The sequence below is a fragment of the Dromiciops gliroides genome, chromosome 1 (assembly GCF_019393635.1).
Source record: "Dromiciops gliroides isolate mDroGli1 chromosome 1, mDroGli1.pri, whole genome shotgun sequence".
Lineage (NCBI taxonomy): Eukaryota > Metazoa > Chordata > Mammalia > Microbiotheria > Microbiotheriidae > Dromiciops > Dromiciops gliroides.
Window position 1 is genome coordinate 625,481,675 of NC_057861.1, and position 21,998 is coordinate 625,503,672.

General features: G+C 36.0%; 1 protein-coding gene across 2 annotated transcripts in view; it reads left to right on the plus strand.

Annotated features, from left to right (window-relative positions):
• RAB11FIP3 (RAB11 family interacting protein 3) overlaps positions 1–21,998 on the plus strand; it is a 156,375-nt gene that overhangs the window by 75,516 nt on the left and 58,861 nt on the right. For both annotated transcript variants that reach the window (XM_043967092.1, XM_043967100.1), the window contains exon 4: positions 20,112–20,323. In XM_043967092.1, coding sequence (XP_043823027.1) covers positions 20,112–20,323 — 212 coding nt within the window. The remainder of the gene's footprint in view (positions 1–20,111; positions 20,324–21,998) is intronic.

Here is a 21,998-nt window from a genome sequence, read left to right on the forward strand (position 1 = left end):
ATAACTAGCAGGTCTTAAAGAATCTGTCTGTTTTCCGTTCAACAAACATTTACCAAATGACTACTATATACAAAGCACTGTGCTATAGTGGGTGAGATGCACTATTTAGATAGAATACCTGTCCTCATGAAACTTATTACCTAGTGGAAGTATATGACATGTAAACATAGCACAAAATAATGCATAAGCCAATGAAAGAAGTGCTAGATGAAGTTCGAGGTAGAATATGATCATTACCAAAGGAGGGAACCAAGAACTTGATGTGATTACTTAGATTTATGCCTAAGAAAGACATCTGGTAGTTGATATAAAAAAAATGGTTTGAAGGAAGAAATGTGGAGATGGGAAGGTATGTTAGGAGACTCTACACATATACATACACACATGCATACATATACATACACATATGTACATATAAATACATACCCACACACATATATGTCCAGATGGATGGCCTGTTACTAGGTTTATAGCACTGGAAAGAGATATACAGAATAGATGTTTTATAGTAGGATCCATAAAATTTGATAACTTATATCACATTGAGATAATGGAAGAAAAACTTATGGTAACACTAAAGTTATGAACATGGAAGACTAGGTAAATAAATGGTGGCATTACTTATAGAAGTAATGAACTCAGGAACAGGTTTTGGAGGAAAAGTAACAAGCTCAGCTTGTATTGTTGAATTTTAGCTGCCACTGAGGCATATATGAACCTAGCACTTGGAAGAGAGGCCAAAGATGGAGATTCAGGTATAAGGTTTCCTGGTATAGAGGTGATACTTCAAGCTGTATGAGTGAATGAGATTGCCAAGGGAGAAGATGGGGAGGGAGAGAAGAGAAGTTGAAGAAAGAACATTTGGAAATATTTACCTTAAGACCTCAAGAAGAGGATAAGGAGCCAATGAAGGAGAATATAAGTCACTTCAGGAGCAGTTAGAGAGGGATAAGAACCAGAATAGTATGGTGGTGTCTCAGACAGCAGGGAATTCCTTTAAAACTCACTTCAAATGTTCCTCCCTCAAAGAAGTTTTCCTTAATTTTTTTTGATGCCCCAGTTCCTCAGATCAGTAGTGACCTTTTCCCCTTTAGGTCACCAGTCTTTGCTTATATCTTTTTAATTGACTTCTAATCAATTATTTATTTGTTTATAATTCATCTGCAAAATTCCTCAAAAGTAAATAACCAGGGCAGCTAGGTGATGCAGTGGATAAAGCACCGGCCCTGGATTCAGGAGGACCTGAGTTCAAATCCAGCCTAAGACACTTGACACTTACTAGCTGTGTGACCCTGGGCAAGTCACTTAACCCTCATTACCCCGCTCCCCCCCCCCCCCCAATGAAATAACCCAAATCAGACATCTTTCATTTAATTCCTTTCCTTCATTCCTGAATATTATTATCCAAGTCAAACCAAAAGCCCCAGGCTGTGTTAAACCCTAGAATAGTTCTCTAAAAAGAATTTAAAACCTCCTTTGTTGGTCCCTTTAAGAACAGTGAAAATATCCATTCTGCCTAAAATAAATTGACAAAATACAGACCTACTTCCATCCTTTACTTGTCTACGTCAGAGGAATGGTTCAGCTGATTGGAGGGAACCATATTGCTTTGGAAGAGTGTGGTACCAGTATTGTATTTCACATTATTAATTTATTTCTCTTTTTACTGATTTCGTTTAGGCCCAAACTAGTTTCCTTTAAGCTTTACCCGATTTCTTTTGAGCTTTCTTTGGACTTCTGTTTAGAACTGAATTTGCTATCTTAAGCAATATAGACTCCTTAAATAGTATAATTGTAGGAATGTCTTTTAGACACTGTAATACAACACTTCCCCCTGCTGGTTACACATAGGTATAAAGTGCTTGTTTTTAAGCAAAGCTTCATGGAAGATGAAGTTTTAACAATGCATATAAAAGATTTTCTCAAACTTTTGGAAATAAATTTTGTTCCTTTGAAAAATTTGAAAATACATTTTATTAGAATTAGGGAAACATCTTTTTAGAGTTATAACTATCTCCAGAGGAGTAGAATTCAGGGGACAGATATATAGCAACTTGAGAAAGAGAAATTCTTCTTTTTGAGGAATACCCATCCATTGGGGAATGGCTAAACAAGCTGTGGTATGTGATGGTGATGGAATATTATTGTGCTATAGGAAATGACAAGCACAGGGTGACTTCAAAAAGGCCTAGAAAGACTTTTATGAACTGATGTATAGTGAAGTGAGCAGAACCAGGAGAACATTGTACACAGAGACAACAATATTGTTTGATGAAGAACTGTGAATGACTTAGCTATTCTCAGCAAGACAATGATCTAAGACAATCCCAAAGGACTAATGATAAAGCATACTATCCACCTCCAAAGAAAGAACTGATATGGATTGAACACAGACTGAAGAATGCTATTTTTCACTTTCATTTTTTCTTCTATTCAAGCTTTCTTATACAAAATGGCCAATATGGTAATGTTTTACATAATTACACATCTGTAACCTATATCTGATTGCTTACCACCTCAGGGAAAGGGGCTGAAGGGAAGGAGGGATAAAATTTGGAACTCAAAACTATAATCAAAAATGTTTATTTTTATTTTTGTTTTGTTTTGTTTTTTTAGTGAGGCAATTGGGGTTAAGTGACTTGCCCAGGGTCACACAGCTAGTGTTAAGTGTCTGAGGCCGGATTTGAACTCAGGTACTCCTGACTTCAGGGCCAGTGCTCTATCCACTGCACCATCTAGCTGCCCCTATTTTTATTTTTTAAAAAAGAAATTATTCTTTTTGAAAGTCTAAATGAAAGCTTTAAAATGCAAGCTTAGCTTAAGGTCCTTTGGTGTTTTAAATTAAATAACAGATATTTAGATGGAAAGAGCCCATATTTTATCAAGACAATTTGTAATTTATCATAGACAAATTAGTTACCTTTCCTTTTCCTAAAGATGACCAAAAAGGGGAATTTTAAATTATTTTTTACAGAATTAGTCTGTTGTTTAACAAGCTACTAGCTTTTGGTTTCATTTGGACCATAATAATTAGGAACATCTTAAATGAAAACTGCCTGATTTTGACCACTTACTTCTTTTTTTGTTTGTTTGTTTGTTTGTTTTTTTGGGTTTTTTTTTTTTGAGGGGCAATTGGGGTTAAGCAACTTGCCCAGGGTCACACAGCTAGTAAGTGTTAAGTGTCTGAGGCCAGATTTGAACTCAGGTACTCCTGAATCCAGGGCCGGTGCTCTATCCACTGTGCCATCTAGCTGCCCCTGACCACTTACTTCTAAGGACTTTGTTAGAGGTCCCCTGACTCACCCATTTATTTAGTATACTGGATTCTGTAGTATGATTATGATCTAGTACACTGGTTCCTAAAAAGAGCCTTTTGGCTGTTTCCTAAATTACAGATTTCCTTGCCCCTAAAATACAGTTCTTTGTCCTTCACATGAGAAGCCTCATAGATACTTATGGAGGTGAGATTGGACAGAAGGAGAAATAGATGATGTTGTTTCATCTGTATTGGCACCTCACTTTTCATAGCTGTGGTAGTTAGAAAAAAAATGTTGAGGTTTTCCAAGTATGTCGGCGAGATGGCAAGGATGGAGTGGTGATGGTCATCTAGAGTGTGGGAGGAAGAAGGAACTATCCGAAGGAGTTCCTGGAGGGAGTAATTGGCAAGGCACAAAGAGATCCAGGCCAAAACAGAATGGATAGCATAGGTAGCACATAAAAATTGTTTCTATTATGCTTTCTTCCTTCCTGACTCTCTCACTGCTGCTTTCTTGGTTACGGGGCGGGGGGGGGGGGGCGGAGATATTAATAAAAATGATAGGAAGATGTGTCTTTGCTCACATATTGTTATCTTGCAGGTTAGTAGGTCAAGAACAAAAGGCTTTTCTGTTTTGAGTGCTGAGGCTAGTTTGTTAAAACAAAACTCAACATGGAGTACTTCCTGAACTTTGCTTCCCTCCTCCCTTGGTCAGAAGTAGTTGGATGTTAAATAGAGCGTAGCGGGAAGCAGATTAAACTTTTTGGAGGTGGTGATGCACCTTCAGGTGCACACAGAAGTTTCATGTGGAATAGACCCCAACAATACTGTACCAAAAGAAGGCTAAATTCATGTTAGCTCAAAGAAACCAGAAGTTAAATGCAGTTGGAAACACTCTGTTGCAGGTAAGAAGTTGAGTCTGTCTTTAATAGAAAAGAATTTATTTGGAAATAAATACTTTGCCTAGCCATTTCAACTCTTTGAAGTATATAGTAAATTTTTAAAAAAATAACTGCCAAATGATACGTGTTAGAACTAATTATTAGCATTCCCATTTACTTTGGAAGAAGGGAAAGAATGTACACTATCTGTGAATACACAGAACATACAGAACCAGGATCAAAAAGTGTTCACTTATGTTCTTAATTTGAAGCCTCTAACTCTTAACATTTATGGTTCTTTGAAGAATGACTAATGCTAACCAGTTAATTACATTTTATCACATGGCATAGTAAATTTGTCCAAAATCAAAATAGAATTGAACCATGTGAAGAAAAATCTTAAAGCCTTTGTACATTACAAAACTTATTTTAAAAGATGGTAACTTGTTTAGTAAGTAACTTTATATGTGGTTAGATTCACAGGCTTCTAGACATTCCTAAAACTTGTTAAGCTACTCAAAACTCAATTAAGCCTTACTTTAAAATTCAGAATATACATAAATCTAGTAGACTATATAAATAAACAATATATTTTAGATAATTTTTTCTTTGCCATTTCCTCTGCCAATGCCAAAGATACATTTATCTAGTTAGCTTGCGAGGGAGTTTTTCAGGTAAACGTGTATAGTGGGCACCATTTATTAAAAAAGGACTAAAATTAATTCAGAAAAGATAGAGGTTTGAAAGACCATAAGGAAGTAACAAAAATAATCTTACCAGAAAAGTGGGACAAAAACATTTCTCTGCTGTTAATTGGTTTGAAACTCAGGGGCTTTCATTAGGCCAGTTATTAATTTTGATGCCCACAAATGAACTCTCCTCCTTTTCCAGCACAACTCCTTCTAGACCTTGTACCTCTTAATCCTTTCATTCTTTCTCTTCAGTGTGTTGTTCCCCCAACTTTTCAGGGGGACTATGGACAGCTTTTGTTATCTGACTAAATTTCCTAGAATTATTATTCATGTTTTAATATTTGTTTCTCTACATTTGATCCTTGTGTCTCAACTTTTTATATTCCCACTGGAAGTGACTTACTGTATTCTAAAGCCTCTAATTGGATGGGTTTTTGTATTTTTTATTTAATTTAATTTTTATTTTTTAATTTTTTTGAGCAGGGCAATGAGGGTTAAGTGACTTACCCAGAGTCACATAGCTAGTAAGTGTCAAGTGTCTGAGGCCGGATTTGAACTCAGGCCCTCCTGAATCCAGGGCTGGTGCTTCATCCACTGCACCACCTAGCTGCCCCTAATTGGATGTTTTATAACTACTTATTTATAACAATGCTGGATAGATTAGAGCCTTGTGATACTCATTTATGACATTAAGTATTAAAAGGACTTATAAATGTGAAAGTAAAGTGCAGTCACCTTGTAAATGAAAAGAAAAGCATTGTATAAAAAATATGTAGTTTTGTATTTAACTTTTTTGAGTGGCAGGGAAGAATGATGCTTTCTTTTTTTAAAAATGCAGGGGCGGGGCGGCTAGGTGGCACAGTGGATAAAGCACCGGCCCTGGATTCAGGAGTTCCTGAGTTCAAATCCAGCCTCAGACACTTGACACTTACTAGCTGTGTGGCCTTGGGCAAGTCACTTAACCCCCATTGCCCTGCAAAAAACAAAACAAAAAAAATGCAGGGGTGGGGGGCAGCTAGGTGGTACAGTGGATAAAGCAACTGCCTTGCTTTCAGGAGGACCTGAGTTCAAATATGACCTCAGACACTTGACACTTAATAGCTTTGTGACCTTGGACAAGTCACTTAACCCTCATTTCCCATATATATATATATATATATATATATATATATATATATATATGCATACATACACACACACACACAGTGGAATCATCATGGGCAGAAGTTGGTATCCTCTGTTTTTACTTAAGAATCTACATTTACGGGGCAGCTAGGTGGCACAGCAGATAAAGCACCAGCCCTGGATTCAGGAGGACCTGAGTTCAAATCCGACCTCAGACACTTGACACTTAGTAGCTGTGTGACTCTGGGCAAGTCACTTAACCTCAACTGCCTCACCAAAAAAAAAGAAAAAAAAAAGAATCTATATTTACTGGTAATCAAATGCAGAAGATTAGATTTTCATTCATGATGCTCTGAACCATGGAGTCATCGTGTGTTAGAGCTGGAAGGAACCTTTGCCCTCATCTAGCCTGGCTCTCTCATTTTACAGATGAGGAAACAGAGATTCAGAGACATACAGTGTTTTGCCCAAGGTCACACAGGTAGGATGTAAGACAGTGGAGATTTCAAGATTTCTGCTTCAGATTTTGGGTAGAATAAATCAAGATAGATTAAAAAAAAATTCTTGTGTTGAAAGCATGTCTGCAGTTAGCTGTTTCTTTTGAAATGTAGGGGAGGTTAAACTGTTACTTTCTAGAGGAGTTTCAACTCAAGGTAACAGTAGTTACTGATTGAATAGTTAAACATGATGTCCTTGCAATTTGAATAAATAGGTTTAATCTTTGTGATTATTTGTCAGATCTACTTGTGGAGAAAACCCCCACTCAATTTCAGTAACAAAAATGACCTTTTTTTAACATACTATTTGAGTTTATATGTTACTGAGCTAAGCATGCTCTTAGGTTGCCTATCTTGGGATCAGAGATAAATGAGAGAAGAAAACTTCATCATCAGTTTGTTGCAATAGGTACTCAAATCTATAAAAAGTAAAGTTAGATGCTTTTTTTCATAAAAGTATTTTATTATTTTCTAGTTACATGTAAAGTTAGTTTTCAACATTTGTTTTTATAAGATTTCTAGTTTGGGGGGCAGCTAGGTGGCACAGTGGATAGAGGACCAGCCCTGGATTCAGAAGGACCTGAGTTCAAATGCGGTCTCAGCTGTGTGACCCTGGGCAAGTCACTTAACCCTCATTGCCCTGCCCCCCCCCAAAAAGATTTCTAGTTTGAAATTTTTCTCCCTCCCTCCCCTCCCCAAGACAGCAAACAATCTTAGATGCTTTTAATGGAAAAAAAAACCACCCAAACCCACCTCTTTAAAGATAATCATAAAAAATATCCTTTGTTTATGGTATTTGGGGAAAGATCCCCTACTTTTGTCCCTTTCTTAGTCCAGTAAAAATAGTGTTTAATGTCTCAGACAAAATTCCTGTAGCTTCTCTGAGGGTTTATTAGTTAATATTTGAAAAGGAAAACAGGCCTGTTCTGGGAATTACTGTTGTAATCAAACACTAGGGAAAACCAAAACAAAACATGATTTGTTAAGAAGTTTCAGGTTGTAGGGTAGCTAAGCTTTGTTTTAAGTGGTATTTTACAATTAGATTTTCTGTGAGTGCTAAAGATTTGCTAAGATCCCTTCTAGCTCAGAATCCTATGACTGTAGTTCTTAAAAGTCTCCAGTTGGTGAATTATGTTGACTCTTTATCATAAGTACTTGTAAAAACTATGCTTTAAAAAGCAATATTCCCAAGAGACTATAAGTGATATGCATCTTCTACTAGTGGAAGGGGAAATTTTTCAAGGGTCTAAAAATGATTTCTCAAAACAACTTTTAAAATCCCCTTTTCACTGAACTTCTTATCATACTTCTTGTCTCTTGTTCCTATGATTTGAAATTTTTTTCTTTAAAAAATTTTTTATTTTAAGCTTAAGCACCAAAATAGAATGTTTCTATCCACACACAAAAGAAAATTATAAGTTTTTGCACAAACAAAACCAATACAATCAAGATTAGAAGGAAAGCAGAGGGACAGCTAGGTGGCGCAGTGAATAAAGCACTGGCCCTGGATTCAGAAGGACCTGAGTTCAAATCCGGCCTTAGACACTTGACACTTACTAGCTGTGTAACCCTGGGCAAGTCACTTAACCCTCACTGCCCCACCCAAAAAAAAAAAAAAGGAAAGCAGAAAATTGGGGACTTTTTTTTTTTACAGCAAATATCTCCAATAAAGATCTCATTTCTCAACTATATAGAGAACTGAGTCAGATTTATAAGAATACAAGTCATTCCTCAATTGAAAAATGGTCAAAGGGTATGAAGGGCAGTTTTCAGATGAAGAAATCGAAACTATAATCATGGAAAAAATACTCTAAATAATTATTTTTTTAGAAAAATTCAAATGAAAACAACTCTGAGGTACCACCTCACATCTATCAGATTGGCTAATATGACAGAAAAGGAAAATGATAAGTGTTGGAGGGCATTGGGAAAATTGGGATATAAATGTATTGTTGGTGGAGTTGTGAACTGATCTAACTATTCCGGAGACCAATTTGGAACTATGCCCGAGGAGCTATAAAACTGTGCATATCCTTTGAGCCAGCAGTGCCACTACTAGGTCTGTATGCCAAAGAGATGATGATGATGATGATTAGTTTTCAACATTTGTTTTTATAAGATTTTGAGTTCCAAATTTTTCTCCCTCCTTCTTCCCCAAGACAACGACCAATCTGATATAGGCTATACATGTACATTCATGTTAAACATATTTCCACATTAGTCATGTTGTGAAAGAATAATCAGAACAAAAGGGGAAAACCTCAAGAAGAAAAACAACAATAAAGTAAAAATAGTATGGTTCAATCTGCATTCAGATTCCAGTTTTTTTCTGAACATGGAGAGCATTTTCCATTATGAGCCCCAAAGAGATTATTTTTTAAAGGGAAAAGGACTATTTTTACCAAAATATTTATAGCAGCTCTTTTTGTGGTGGCAAAGACTTTGAAACTGAGGGGATGTCCAACAGTTGGGGAATAGTTAAACAAGTTGTGGTATATAAATGTAATGGAATACTATCATCCTATAACAAATGATGAGCAGACAGATTTCAGAAAAACCTGGAAAGACTTACACATACTGATGCAAAGTTGAAATGAGAGAACATTGTACACAGTAACAGCAATAGTGTATGATGATCAACCATGATGATTTAGTTCTCAGCAATACAACGAAGAACTCATGATGAAAAATGCTATCCGCCTCCAAAAAAAGAACTGATGGAGTCTGAATGCAGACTGAAGCGTACTGTTTTCCCTTTCTTAACTGTGTGTTTTGTTCTGTATTTTCTTTCACAACATGACTAATATGGAGATAGGTTTTGCATGATCACACATGTATAACCTACATCAAATTACTTACCATCTCGGGAAGGGGAGGGGGAAGAAGGAGGGAGGTAGAGAATTTGAAACTAAAAATTTTTTTAAATTTAATATTAAACACCATTTTACATACTAATTGGGGGAGAAGAAAATATTTTAAAAACAAAAGAATTCTATGGTAAGCTTGACCTCTAATTTACACCACTTGCTTTTTTTTTTTAAACCATACAGATTTTATTTTCAAAACTCTCCCAATTTTCTGTGCTTCTTTCTAAATTTCCATCTGTTCTCTTCTGTGCATTTAAAAAAATGTTACAGTGTCTCTCATTTTCTAAGATACTATAATATTCCATTATATTCATATACCATAATTTCTTCAGGTATTCTCCATTTGTCTAATAGGCAAACTAAGGCACTTTCTGGGAGTTCTTGAGTTCTTTTCCCCTTCCCCATGCTTCCTTTCCTCTTCCCCATCAGGAAGTTGGTTGTTGTTTTTTTAAATCACTATTCCCTCCTCAGTGTTATTTTACTTCTTAAAATATCCCTATCCCCTCCATTCCTGCTTGGCTCCCTGTTGAGATGAACATATTTCCTCAACAAAATTTATGAATATATTTGTGAGTTCAATCCTCCTTTGTCCATTTTAGGTAAGTATTAGGTATATATGATGCCCACTCTCCCATCTCTTTACTTCATGCTTGTATATTCTTTTTCTCATGTACTCAGTTATGAAAAATGGTAAGTTTCTTCCCTTCTTCCTTTCTCTGCTAGTATATTCCTCCTTTTTTCTTTTTAAATTTTAATTTTCAGTTCCAAATTCTCCCTGCCTCAATCCCCTCCTCTACCCATTGAGAAGGCAAGAAAAATGATACCCAGTCTACATATGAAGTTGTACAAAATATATTTTTAAATTAGCCATGTTGCAAAAAATAATAAAGCAAATGTAGATATAGGTAGATATGCAAATATTTAAGTATATATTATATATAAATATCTCTCTATATGTACACACACACACACACACACACACACACACACATATATATATATATATATATCTCCAGAGTTCATCAGTTCTCTCCCTGGAGATGGATAGCATTTTTCATTATGAGTCCTTTGAAACTGTCATAGAACATTATATTGATCAGAGTAACTTAGACACGCAGTTAGTGTTACTAATATTGCTGTTACTATATACAATGTTCTCCTAAATCTGTTTACTTCATTTTGCATCAGCTCATATAAGTCTTTTCCAGGTTTTTCTGAAACCATCTTCATCATCATTTCTTTGTGCATAATAGCATTCCATCACAATCATATGCCATAACCTGTTTAGCCATTCCTAATTAATGGGCATCCCCTCAGTTTCCAATTCTTTGCTACCACAAAAAGAGGTGCAATAATTTTTTGGGGGTAAAGTTTTCCTTTTAAAAAATATCTTTAGGGTACATACCAAGAAACAATAATGCTGGGTATGCACAGTTTTGTATGCCTTTGGGCATAGTTCCAAATTGTTCTCCAGAATGGTTGGACTAGTTCACAGCTCCACTAAATATGAATCAGTGTGCCTATTTTTCCACATCCCCTCCAGCATTTGTCATTTTCCCTTTCTGTCATTAGCTAATCTGATGGATGGTACCTCAGAGTTATTTTAATTTGTGTTTCTCTAATTATTATTTATTTAGAGCATTTTCATATGTCTATATATAACTTTGCTTTTTTTCCAAAACTTGCCCATTCATATTCTTTGTTTATTAATTGGGGAATGATTTTTATTTTTATATATTTGGCTCAGTTCCATATATGTATGTGTGTATTTATGAGAATTGAGACTTTTATCAGAGAAACTTGCTATAAAAAATTTCTCCCACTTTCTACTTTCCTTCTAACTTTGGCTGCATTAGTTTTATTTGTGCAAAATCTTTTTAATTTAATGTAATCAAAATCATCCATTTTTCTTCCTGTTATGCTCTCTAACTCTTGTTTGGTTTTGAACTTTTTGCTTATCCATAGCTCTGATGGGTAACTTTTTCAATACTCCCCTAATTTGCTTATGATATCATCCTTTACGTCTAAGTCATATACTCATTCTGAGCTTATCTTGATATATGGCGTGAGCTGTTGGTCTATAACCAGTTTTTGCCAGACTGCTTTTCAGTTTTTCCAGCAGTTTTTGTTGAATAGTGAATTCTTGCCCCAATAGTTTGGATCTTTGGGTTTATAAAAACACTAGGTTACTATGATCATTTACTTCTGTATATTGTGTACCTAATCTGTTCCCTTGATCAACCACTCTGTTTCTTATCCAGTACGAGGATGAAATGATTGATGATTACTGCTTTGTAGTGTAGTTTGCAATCTAGTACTACTAAGCCACCTTCTTTCACTTTTTTTCATTAACCCCCTTGATATTCTTGGCCTTTTGTTCCTCTAGATGAATTTTGTTCTTTTTTTCCCCTAGTTTTATAAAAATAATTCTTTCGTAGTTTGACAGGTATTGATAGGTACTGAATAAGTAACATTAGTAGTAATGTCATTTTTATTATATTGGCTCGGCCTACCCATGAGCAATTAATATTTCTCCAATTGTTTAGATCAGTCTTTATTTGTATGAAGAGTGTTTTGTAATTGTTATATAGTTCCTATGTGTGTCATAGCAGGTAGACTTCTAAGAATTTTATACTGTCTGCAGTTATTTTATATATATATATATTTTTTTTTTAAGTGGGGCAATGAGGGTTAAGTGACTTGCCCAGGGTCACACAGCTAGTGTCAAGTGTCTGAGGCCAGATTTGAACTCAGGTCCTCCTGAATCCAGGGCCACTGCTTTATCCACTGTACCACCTAGCTTCCCCTGCAGTTATTTTAAATAGAATTTCTCCCTCTTTCCACCTGGGTTTTGTTGATAATAAATATAAATGATAGTTATTATTTATGTGGATTTATTTTGTATCCTAAAACTTTTCTTAAGTTGTTAATTGTGTTGACTAGCTTTTGAGTTGATTCTTTAGGATTCTCTAAATATACCATAATATCATCTATAAAAAGTGATAGTTTTAGGGGCAGCTAGGTGGCGCAGTGGATAAAGCGCCGGCCCTGGAGTCAGCAGTACCTGAGTTCAAGTCCGGCCTCAGACACTTAACACTTACTAGCTGTGTGACCCTGGGCAAGTCACTTAATCCCAATTGCCTCACTAAAAAAAATAAATAAATAAAAAGTGATAGTTTTATTTCCTTGTTGCCTGTTCTTATTCCTTCAATTTCTTTTTCTTGTCTTATTGCAATACCTAGCATTTCTAGTATAATATTGAATAAAAATAGTGATAATGGACATCCTTACCTCACTCCTGATCTTATTGGGAAAGTTTCTAATTTATCCCCATTACAGGTAATGTTTGCTCTTGGTTTTAGATAGATACTACTTATCATTTTAAGAAAAGCTCCATTATCCCTGTGCTTTGTAATGTTTTTGATAGGAATGGATGTTTTATTTTGTCAAAAGCCTTTTCTGTATTTATTGATAAAGCTATATGATTTTTGTTTTTGTAATTGATACGGTCAATTATGCTTTTCCTACTATTGAGCCAGCCCTGCATTCCTGGTATAAAGCCCATCTGGTCATATTGTATGACATTTGATATATTACTATAATCTCATTGTTGATATTTTATCACAATTTTTGCATCCATATTAATTAGGGAAATTAATCTATAGTTTTCTTTCCCTGTTTTTGCTCTCCCTAGTTTAGGTATCAAAACCATATTTGTCTCATAGAAGGAATTTAGTAGGACTCCTTTATGAATTTTTTCAAATAGTTTATATAATATGATAATTAATTTTTCTCTAAATGTTTGGTAGAATTTATTTGCAAATTCATCTGGGGTTTTTTTTTTTGTTAGGGAGCTCATTTATGGATTGTTCAATTCCTTATTCCAAGATATGGTTATTTAAATATTGTATTTCCTCTTCTCTTAATATGGAGAATGTATAGTTTTTATTTTTTGTTTTTTGTTTTTTTGTTGTTTTTTTTTTTAGGCAACGGGGGTTAAGTGACTTGCCCATGGTCACACAGCTAGTAAGTGTCAAGTGTCTGAGGCCGGATTTGAACTCAGGTACTCCTGAATCCTGGGCCGGTGCTTTAACCACTGCGCCATCTAGCTGCCCCCTGAGAATGTATAGTTTTTGCAAATATTCATCCATTTCACTTAGATTGTCAGTTTCACCTGAATACAATTGGGCCAAATCGCTCCTAATAATTGCTTTAATTTCCTCTTCATTAGTGGTGAATTCATCATTTTCATTTTTGATACTGGTAATTTGGTTTTCTTTCTTTTTTAAATGAAATTAATCAAAGGTTGATCTATTTTACTGGTTTTCCATAAAACCAGCTTAGTTTATTAATTAATTCAATAATTTCCTTACTTTAAATTTTATTAATCTCTCCTTTGATTTTTCAGAATTTCTAATTTGGTATGGGGGATTTAAAATATGTTCTTTTTCTAGTTTGTTTAGTTGTATGCACAATTTATTGATCTCCTCTTTCTCTATTTTATTCATGTAAGCATTTAGAGATAAAATTTCCCCTAAGAACTTCTTTGGCTACATCTCAAAAGTTTTGGTATTTTGTCTCATTGTTGTCATTTTCTTTGATGAAATTATTGTTTCTATGATTTGTTGTTTGACCCACTCATTCTTTAGAATGAGATTAGTTAGTTTCAAATTATTCTTTTTTGTGGGGCAATGAGGGTTAAGTGACTTGCCCAGGGTCACACAGCTAGTAAATGTCAAGTGTCTGAGGCTGGACTTGAACTCAGGTTCTCCTGAATCCAGGACTGGTGCTTTACCCACTGTGCCACCTAGCTACCCCTTCCAATTAATTTTTTTAACCTTTAGGAGGAATTTAATTAATGAAAAATAAAATAAAATATATACATATATATTTTTTTAAATGGCCCAGGGGTGGGGAACTGAAGAGAGTGTCAAAAGGTCACACATCAGTCACTAGAGCACACCGACAAGCCCATGCCTAAGAAACTGTCTGGAACTTTGTCAGTGCAGAACCAACCTCAGCATTAAGAATCATGTCTTCACACTTTCTTTATATATATTTACTATTATATACATGTATAAAAAGAAATACAAACTTTAGTTTGTTATAAAGTGGCTTCTCTTTCTCCTATGCTAGCATGGCACATGAATGCATGCAAAGCAAGGAGGTTCTATGGGTTCACCAAAGAGCTGATTTCTTCCAATTAATTTTTAACCTATCTTCCAATGGCCCTTTATTACACATAATTTTTATTGCATCATGATCTGAAAAGGATAAATTTACTATTTCTCTCTTTCTGCATTTGATTATGACATTTTTATGCCCTAATACATGGTCAATTTTTGTGTAGGTGCCATATACTGCTGAGAAAAAGTTATATTCCTTTCTATCTCCATTCAATTTTCTCCAGAGGTCTAACATATCTAACTTTTCTAAAATTCTATTCATCTCCTTAACTTCTTTCTTGTTTATTCTGTGGCCAGACTTATCTAGTTCTGAGAGGGCGAAGTTGAGGTCCTATACAAATATAGTTTTGCTGTCTATTTCTTCATGTAACTCTCTTAACTTCTCTAAGAATGTGGATACTATACCACTTGGTGCATATATGTTTAGTATTTATATTACTTCATTGTCTGTAGTACTTTTCAGCAAGATATAGTTTCTTTATCTTTTTTTTTCTTTTTCTTTCTTTCTTTTTTTTTTTCAGGGCAATGAGGGTTAAGTGACTTGCCCAGGGTCACACAGCTTAGTTAAGTGTCAAGTGTCTGAGGCTGGATTTGAACTCAGGTCTTCCTGAATCCAGGGCCGGTGCTTTATCCACTGTACCACCTAGCTGTCCCTCTTCAGTTGATTTTTGTCCTTCCCTTTCCAAGCTATTGACTCTCTCTTGCATAGCTCTCATTTCTTTTTCCCAATTTTCGTTCTACCTCTTTATTTGATTTTTTTTCTATTTGATTTTTTAAATTGTTTTTGAGCTCTTCCCAGAAGGCTTTTTTGATATTGAGACCAATTCATCTTCCTTCCCCTTTGAGACTTAACACGTAGGAATTTTGACAGTGTTGTCCTTTTCTGAGTTTGTTTTTTGGTCTTCTCTGTTGCCATAGTAGCTTTCTATGGTCATGGTTCTTTTCATCTTCATTCTCATATTTTAGCCTATTTTGTGACTTTTAAAGTTGAGCTCTGCTCCTGAGGTACAAGGGGCACTATCCCCAACTTCTTGTGTTGGGGGCCATGGGCCTGATCACTGGTTTTCTGCTCTGGAACCTCAGGGACTCACAGTTTGCTCATTGCACTGCAGTGGCCAGGCCTAGTTGTGCCAGTTGTGCCCAGGGTTCCGAGGCTGGCAGTTTGCCTACTGCATTGGAATTGGGAGCCTCACAGCTGGCTTGGTATGCCATTAGCCTGCTGAGTCAAGGGGGGCTTGGCTGCTGAATTTGTGCTATGGCTAAAAGCCTCCCTCTGGCATACCTGGACACCATCTGTGCTGGACTGCACTGCCCTTTTACCCAAGTGAGAGAGACCTTTCCTGAAGTCCTTTTAAGTTATCTTAAACTGGAAGATTATTTCATGACATCTTTTTGTAGTTTCTGTAGCTCCAGAATTTGTTTAGAGGCTTGATTTAAAGTTTTTTCCAAGGGAAACCAGGGAGAGCTCAGGCAATTTCCTGGCTTCTCTCCACCATCTTGGCTCCACTTCAGTCTAGGAAAAGCTTCTTGCAGAGGGTAGGAATTTAGGTGAGAAATGATGAAGGCCAGGGAAGCCAGAAGGTAGTAATGAAGAAAAAGAATTCCAGGCATGGGACAGCCAGTGAAAATGCTCAGTCTAGAAATGGAGTGTCATGTTCATGGAACAGCAAAGAAGACTAGGGTCATTGGATTGTAGAGTTCAATGTGACAAGAAGAAGAGTGGAAAAATAGGAAAAGGTCTGGTTTTAAAGGCCTTTAAAGATAAAACAAGAGGGTTTCGTATTTGATTCTGGAAGTAATAGGGAGCTACTGGAGTTTATTGAATGGGGTGGAGTGATGTGGTCACATTTTCACTTTAGGAAAATCAGTTCAAGAGGTAAGTGGAGAATTGACTGGTGTGGGAGAGACTTTTGGGGCACCAACCTACAAGGTTTAGCAATAGTCCAGGAGTGAGGTGATGAGGGCCTCCCCTAGGGTGGTGGTGATGTCAGAAGAGAGAAGGGAGTCTGTTCTAAAAATGTTATGGAGGTAAAAGTCAATAGGTGTTGGCAATAGATTGGATATGTGGGGAAAAAGTGAGAAGTTGAGGATGAAACCTAGATTTTTAGCCTCAGGAACTGAGAATATAGTTGTACCCTCAACAACAACAGAGAAGTTGATAAGAGGGGAATGTTTTTGGGAAAAGATAATAATTTAAGATCTGGACATGTTGAGTTTGAAATGTTTGTGGCATGTCCATTTTGAGATGTTTTGAGGGCAATTAGAAATGCAAGATGAGATGAGGAGAGATATTATGGCTGAGCAAATAGATCTGATAATTATCTGCATGGAGACCAATAATTGAATCTTTGAGAGCTGATGCAGAGTATTGAGTGAAAAATAGAAGCCTCAGGTCAGAGGACAGAGCCTTGGGAGACACCCACTATTAGAATGGGTGACCTAGATGAAAATCAGCAAAGGAGGTAAGAAAGAGCAGTCAGACAGGTAGGAGGAGAATTGGGAGAGAGCAGTGTCATAAAAACCTAGAGAGAAGAAAGTATCAATGAGAAGAGGGTGATTGACAGTTTCAAAAACTACAGAGAGAGCAAGAAGATTGAAAAAAGACCATTATATTTACTTTATTTTATTTTTTCCAGTTACATGTAAGTGTAGTTTTCAACATTCTTTTTTTTTTTTTACATATAAGGTATTTTTTTTCCGTTACATGTAAAGATAGTTCTCAACTTTTGTTTATATAAGCTTTACAATTTCAGATTTTTCTCCCTCCCTCCCCTCCCTCCCCCCTCCCCTAGACAGCAGGTAATCTGATATGTTATATCTATATATCTATATACATATACATATATATATATACACATAATAACATTAATCCTATTTCTGCATTAATCCTGTTACAAGAGAAAAAATCAGAGCAGTGATGCAAAACCTCAAAATAGAAAAAAAAAAACACAACAGCACCCAAAACAAAAGAAATAGTATGGTTCAATCAGCATCTATACTCCACAGTTCTTTTTTTTTTTTTCCTTGGATTTGGAGATCCTCTTCTATCATGAGTTCCCTGGAACTCTTCTGTACCATTGCATTGGTGAGAAGAATATAGTCCATCACAGTAGGTCAACACTCAATGTTGATGATACTGTGTACAATGTTCTTCTGGTTCTGCTCATCTCACTCATCATCAGCTCACGTAAGACCCTCCAGGTTTCTCTGAACTCCTCCTGCTCATCATTTCTTACAGCACAATAGTATTCCATTGTATTCATATACCACAACTTGTCCAGCCATTCCCCAATGGATGGGCACCCCCTCAACTTCCAATTCCTTGCTACCAGGTAAAGAGCAGCTATAAATATTTTTGTACAAGGACCATTATATTTAGCAATTAAAAGATTATTGGTGGGGCAGGTAGGTGGCACAGTGGATAGAGCACCGGCCCTGGAGTCAGGAGGACCTGAGTTTAAATCTGGCCTCAGACACTTAACACTTACTAGCTGCATGACCCTGGGCAAGTCACTTAACCCCAATTGCCTCACTAAAAAAACAAAACAAAACAAAAAGATTATTGGTAACTTTGGAGAGAGGTATTTCAGTTGAATGATGATATCAAAAGTCAAACTGCAAAATCAAAAAGAGAGTGAGAGGAAAGGTAGTGGAATCACCTATTGTGTATGGCTTTCCCAAGTCTAGTCACAAAAGGGAGAGATATTAGGACACTTGCTAGTGGGAATGGACAGATCAAGTGAGGATTTTTTTTGAGGATAGGCTACATAGTCATGTTTATAGGAGCCATTATAGGAAGAAATTAAAGAGTAGTGAGAGTAGCAATGATAGATCTCTTGGAGAAGATGAGATGGAATGGTATCACTTGTATAAGTAGAGAGGTTTGCCTTGGCAAAAACAAGGGCCGCTTCGTGTGTTAAACAGGTAAAGGAGAAGATAGTAAAGAGAGACATCTGAGTGAGGTGAGATGGAAAGGAGAAGAGAGAGCTTTTGGTGAATGGCCTGGGTTTGGTTTTTTTTTTTTTTTTCCAGTGGTATAGGCAAAACTGAGACAGTCAGGAGGGGAGAGCTATGGGAGTTTGAGAAAAGATGAAGAGGTTTGGAAAAGATGCTGTGGTGAGTGGGATAGTGACTCAGTCAGGAAGGTGTAAAAAGATTGCCTAATGCTGCAATGAGGGCACGGTTGAGAAAATGCTACATTAATTTGTAATGAATCTGGTCAGCTGGTTTCATGATTTTCTTCAGCTTTGTCCGGGGAGTTTCCACACTGTTAAGTTCTCTGTGCTGATGAAATCACAAGAGAGGAGGAGAAATGAAAGAGAGGAGAGGAAAGAGGACAAATGAGAATGAGAACAGTATCACTAGGGGGATGTTGAGACAAGGTTAACCTGATTAATGGGAACTTCCTTTAGTTTTTTTTCTAGGAATGAAAATACTAATTTCCAAGCTATTGAACATTAATTTTTCAAAGTTCTTTAGAATACATTTTGGTTTACAAACTTTGAGCCCCTAAAAAGAGGTGGTGTGATTCTGAAATAATTGTTGTTATTGTTTGTCCTTTTTTTCCCCCGGGGCAATGAGGGTTAAGTTACTTGCCCAAAGTCACACAGCTAGTAAGTGTCCAGTGTCTGAGGTCAGATTTGAACTCAGGTCCTCCTGAATCCAGGGCCGGTATTTTATTCTCTGCACCACCTAGCTGCCCCTTGTCCTTTGTTCTCGAAGAAGACCATGACCTGCACTGAATCAAGACAAAGTACAGAGCAAATAGAATGCATATTTTCTTCATGATGAATGTTACAAATGATGGAAAAGGAAAATTCAAATAAGTCTTGTAAGCAAAAAAGAGGTTGACTGGGAAATATGTTTATACACTTAATTTGTGTCTATACAGTTTTAAAGCAACTGATTTTTTGTGACTTCAAACAATTAACCATAATTCAGAACATTTTTTAAAAAGTATTGATACATTTTGTTTCAACATAACAGATACTTTCCAACACTGAAATAACCTTCCCTACAAATTACATTTCCCCTATACAGTTTACTGATGTCAATTAAAAAACAAATTCATTGTACTAGGAATATGAAGATAAAAAGCAACACAGTCCTTGGCCTTAAATTGATCACAATCTAGTAGGAGTGATAAGATGCACATAGAAATACAATACAAGTTGGAAAATGATTGAGTGCCTTGGAGAAGTCAGACAGTAACCTGAAAATCAATTAAGTGATAGTAGCCTGAAAGTCAATTAACCTACCTGTTTAAATTACAAAACTGCAGCTTTGATAGTCTTCATTGGATACTGGATAATGCTGTGTCCATTATGAATGCAGAAAAAAATATTGATGATGGTTCAATGTATATATATATATATATATATATACATATATATATATACATATATATATATATATATATATATAGGCAGAATGAAGCCTTGTTTTCTTTTTCTTTCTTTTTTTTTCATTTTCTAATATATAAAAATGTAGTTTTCAAATGCTGGAACAAAGAATTTGAAAATTGAAGCCTTTTATATTGGAAGATTATTCCCTTGAATTAAGTCTATGGAATTGTATGATTTATGTAATTTTTGTATTCTTTAATAGGCAAATGAGGTAACAGACAGTGCTTACATGGGTTCAGAGAGTACTTATAGTGAATGTGAAACCTTCACGGATGAGGATACCAGCACACTGGTGCAGCACGAAATGCACAATGAAGTAGAGACAGACAGCGCTATTGATTCTGCTGGTCACTCAGAGTGCCCAGATGGCATGGAAGAACCAGAGAATGGGCCATTGCTCCTCACACCGGACAAGTATGTATACAAAATTACTCTGGATTTGAAAAAATGCTTTCTTTAAGTAGTAAAACAGGTACATTGAGTATTTGGTATGAATAGTAAAATTGGGGACAGCTAGGTGGCACAGTGGATAAAGCACCAGCCCTGGTTTCAGGAGGACCTGAGTTCAAATTTGACCTTAGACACTTGACACTTACTAGCTGTGTGACCCTGGGCAAGTCACTTAACCCTCATTGCTCTGAAAGAAAAAAAGAAAGTAAAACAAATAAAATTGTATTTAATAAACAGTAAACTCATTAATTAAATTTACTTGTCAAGAAAGTTGTCAGAGCAAATTCACTGATTAATGTGAAAAGTCTGCCTAAGTAACATAACATCTTATAGATCTCATACAGATAGTGGGTCCATATGAGTAATTTAGTTTATGTTTTAGCCATTTATACCAATATTAATTTATCTGAGACAAATGGTAATACTTTCCCTTATGCCCCAACTCCCATGATCTCTTTCAATATTAATTTCTCTATAAGAGGAATTTCAAATGATTTATTAAGCACCTCCTATATGCCAAACATGAACTATTTTGATCTGGTGATTCCAAATAAATTGCTATTTTTATGCATGACTTTATTTTTATGTTTTAACCAGGAGGAGAAGAAGAAATGTAGGCAAAAAGAGAAACATACCTTTTGGCTATATTCTCATACTCAGTGATGAAAGGGCGAGATTTCAGTTCAGCAATTATTTATTTATTTATTTTTGTGAGGCAATTGAGGTTAAGTGACTTGCCCAGGGTCACACAGCTAGTAAGTGTTAAGTGTCTGAGGCCGGATTTGAACTCAGGCACTCCTGAATCCAGGGCCGGCGCTTTATCCACTGTGCCACCTAGCTGCCCCATAGCAATTATTTACATGCATTCTATGGACAATATACTCTGCCAGGCAATAAAAAACAAAAATAAAATAGGATACCTCCTCTGTGCTTACAATCTAATAAGAAATGCTGGGGGCAGCTAGGTGGCACAGTGGATAAAGCACCAGCCCTGGATTCAGGAAGACCTGAGCTCAGATCTGGCCTTCAGACACTTGACACTAACTGTGTGACCCTGAGCAAGTCACTTAACCCTCATTGCCCTGCAAAAACAAAAAGAAAAAAAAAAGAAACATCTTCTAGGAGGATCTTAGAGTTATTCAGAATCTGCATGGAGGCTTCAAGTAGGGAACCCCTCCCCGACTCTATGTCAATAGCTAATTTCTTATGTCATCTCTGGCATAGTCATAAAGTCATAAACTTTTATATTTGGAGATAGGGAAGAGGGAAGTTTGCAGACTAGAGAGCATAAAAGATAACTTGCTTCATTTATTTGCTGCAGTTAGTACAGGGAAAAACTGTGGGTTAGAATAGTACTCTAGGGGCTGAGGGTTTACTATTTTGACCTGCTAAAATGTTCCCTTCTTGCATTAAAATTCTATCATTCCATCTAGTATAAATATTAACCTTCCTGGTAACATGTTTCATTAGTGTCTGGCACGCATTTGCTGCTTAATAAATGCTTTATTTGTTGATCAATAGATGGTGAACCTAAAGTATATTATCTTGCTTTCCTGTTAGAACTTGCTACCAAGAATCCAACCTTATATAAACAATTTGCTACTTATGTAACACATTGGAAGTCTTGTAGCAACTATTA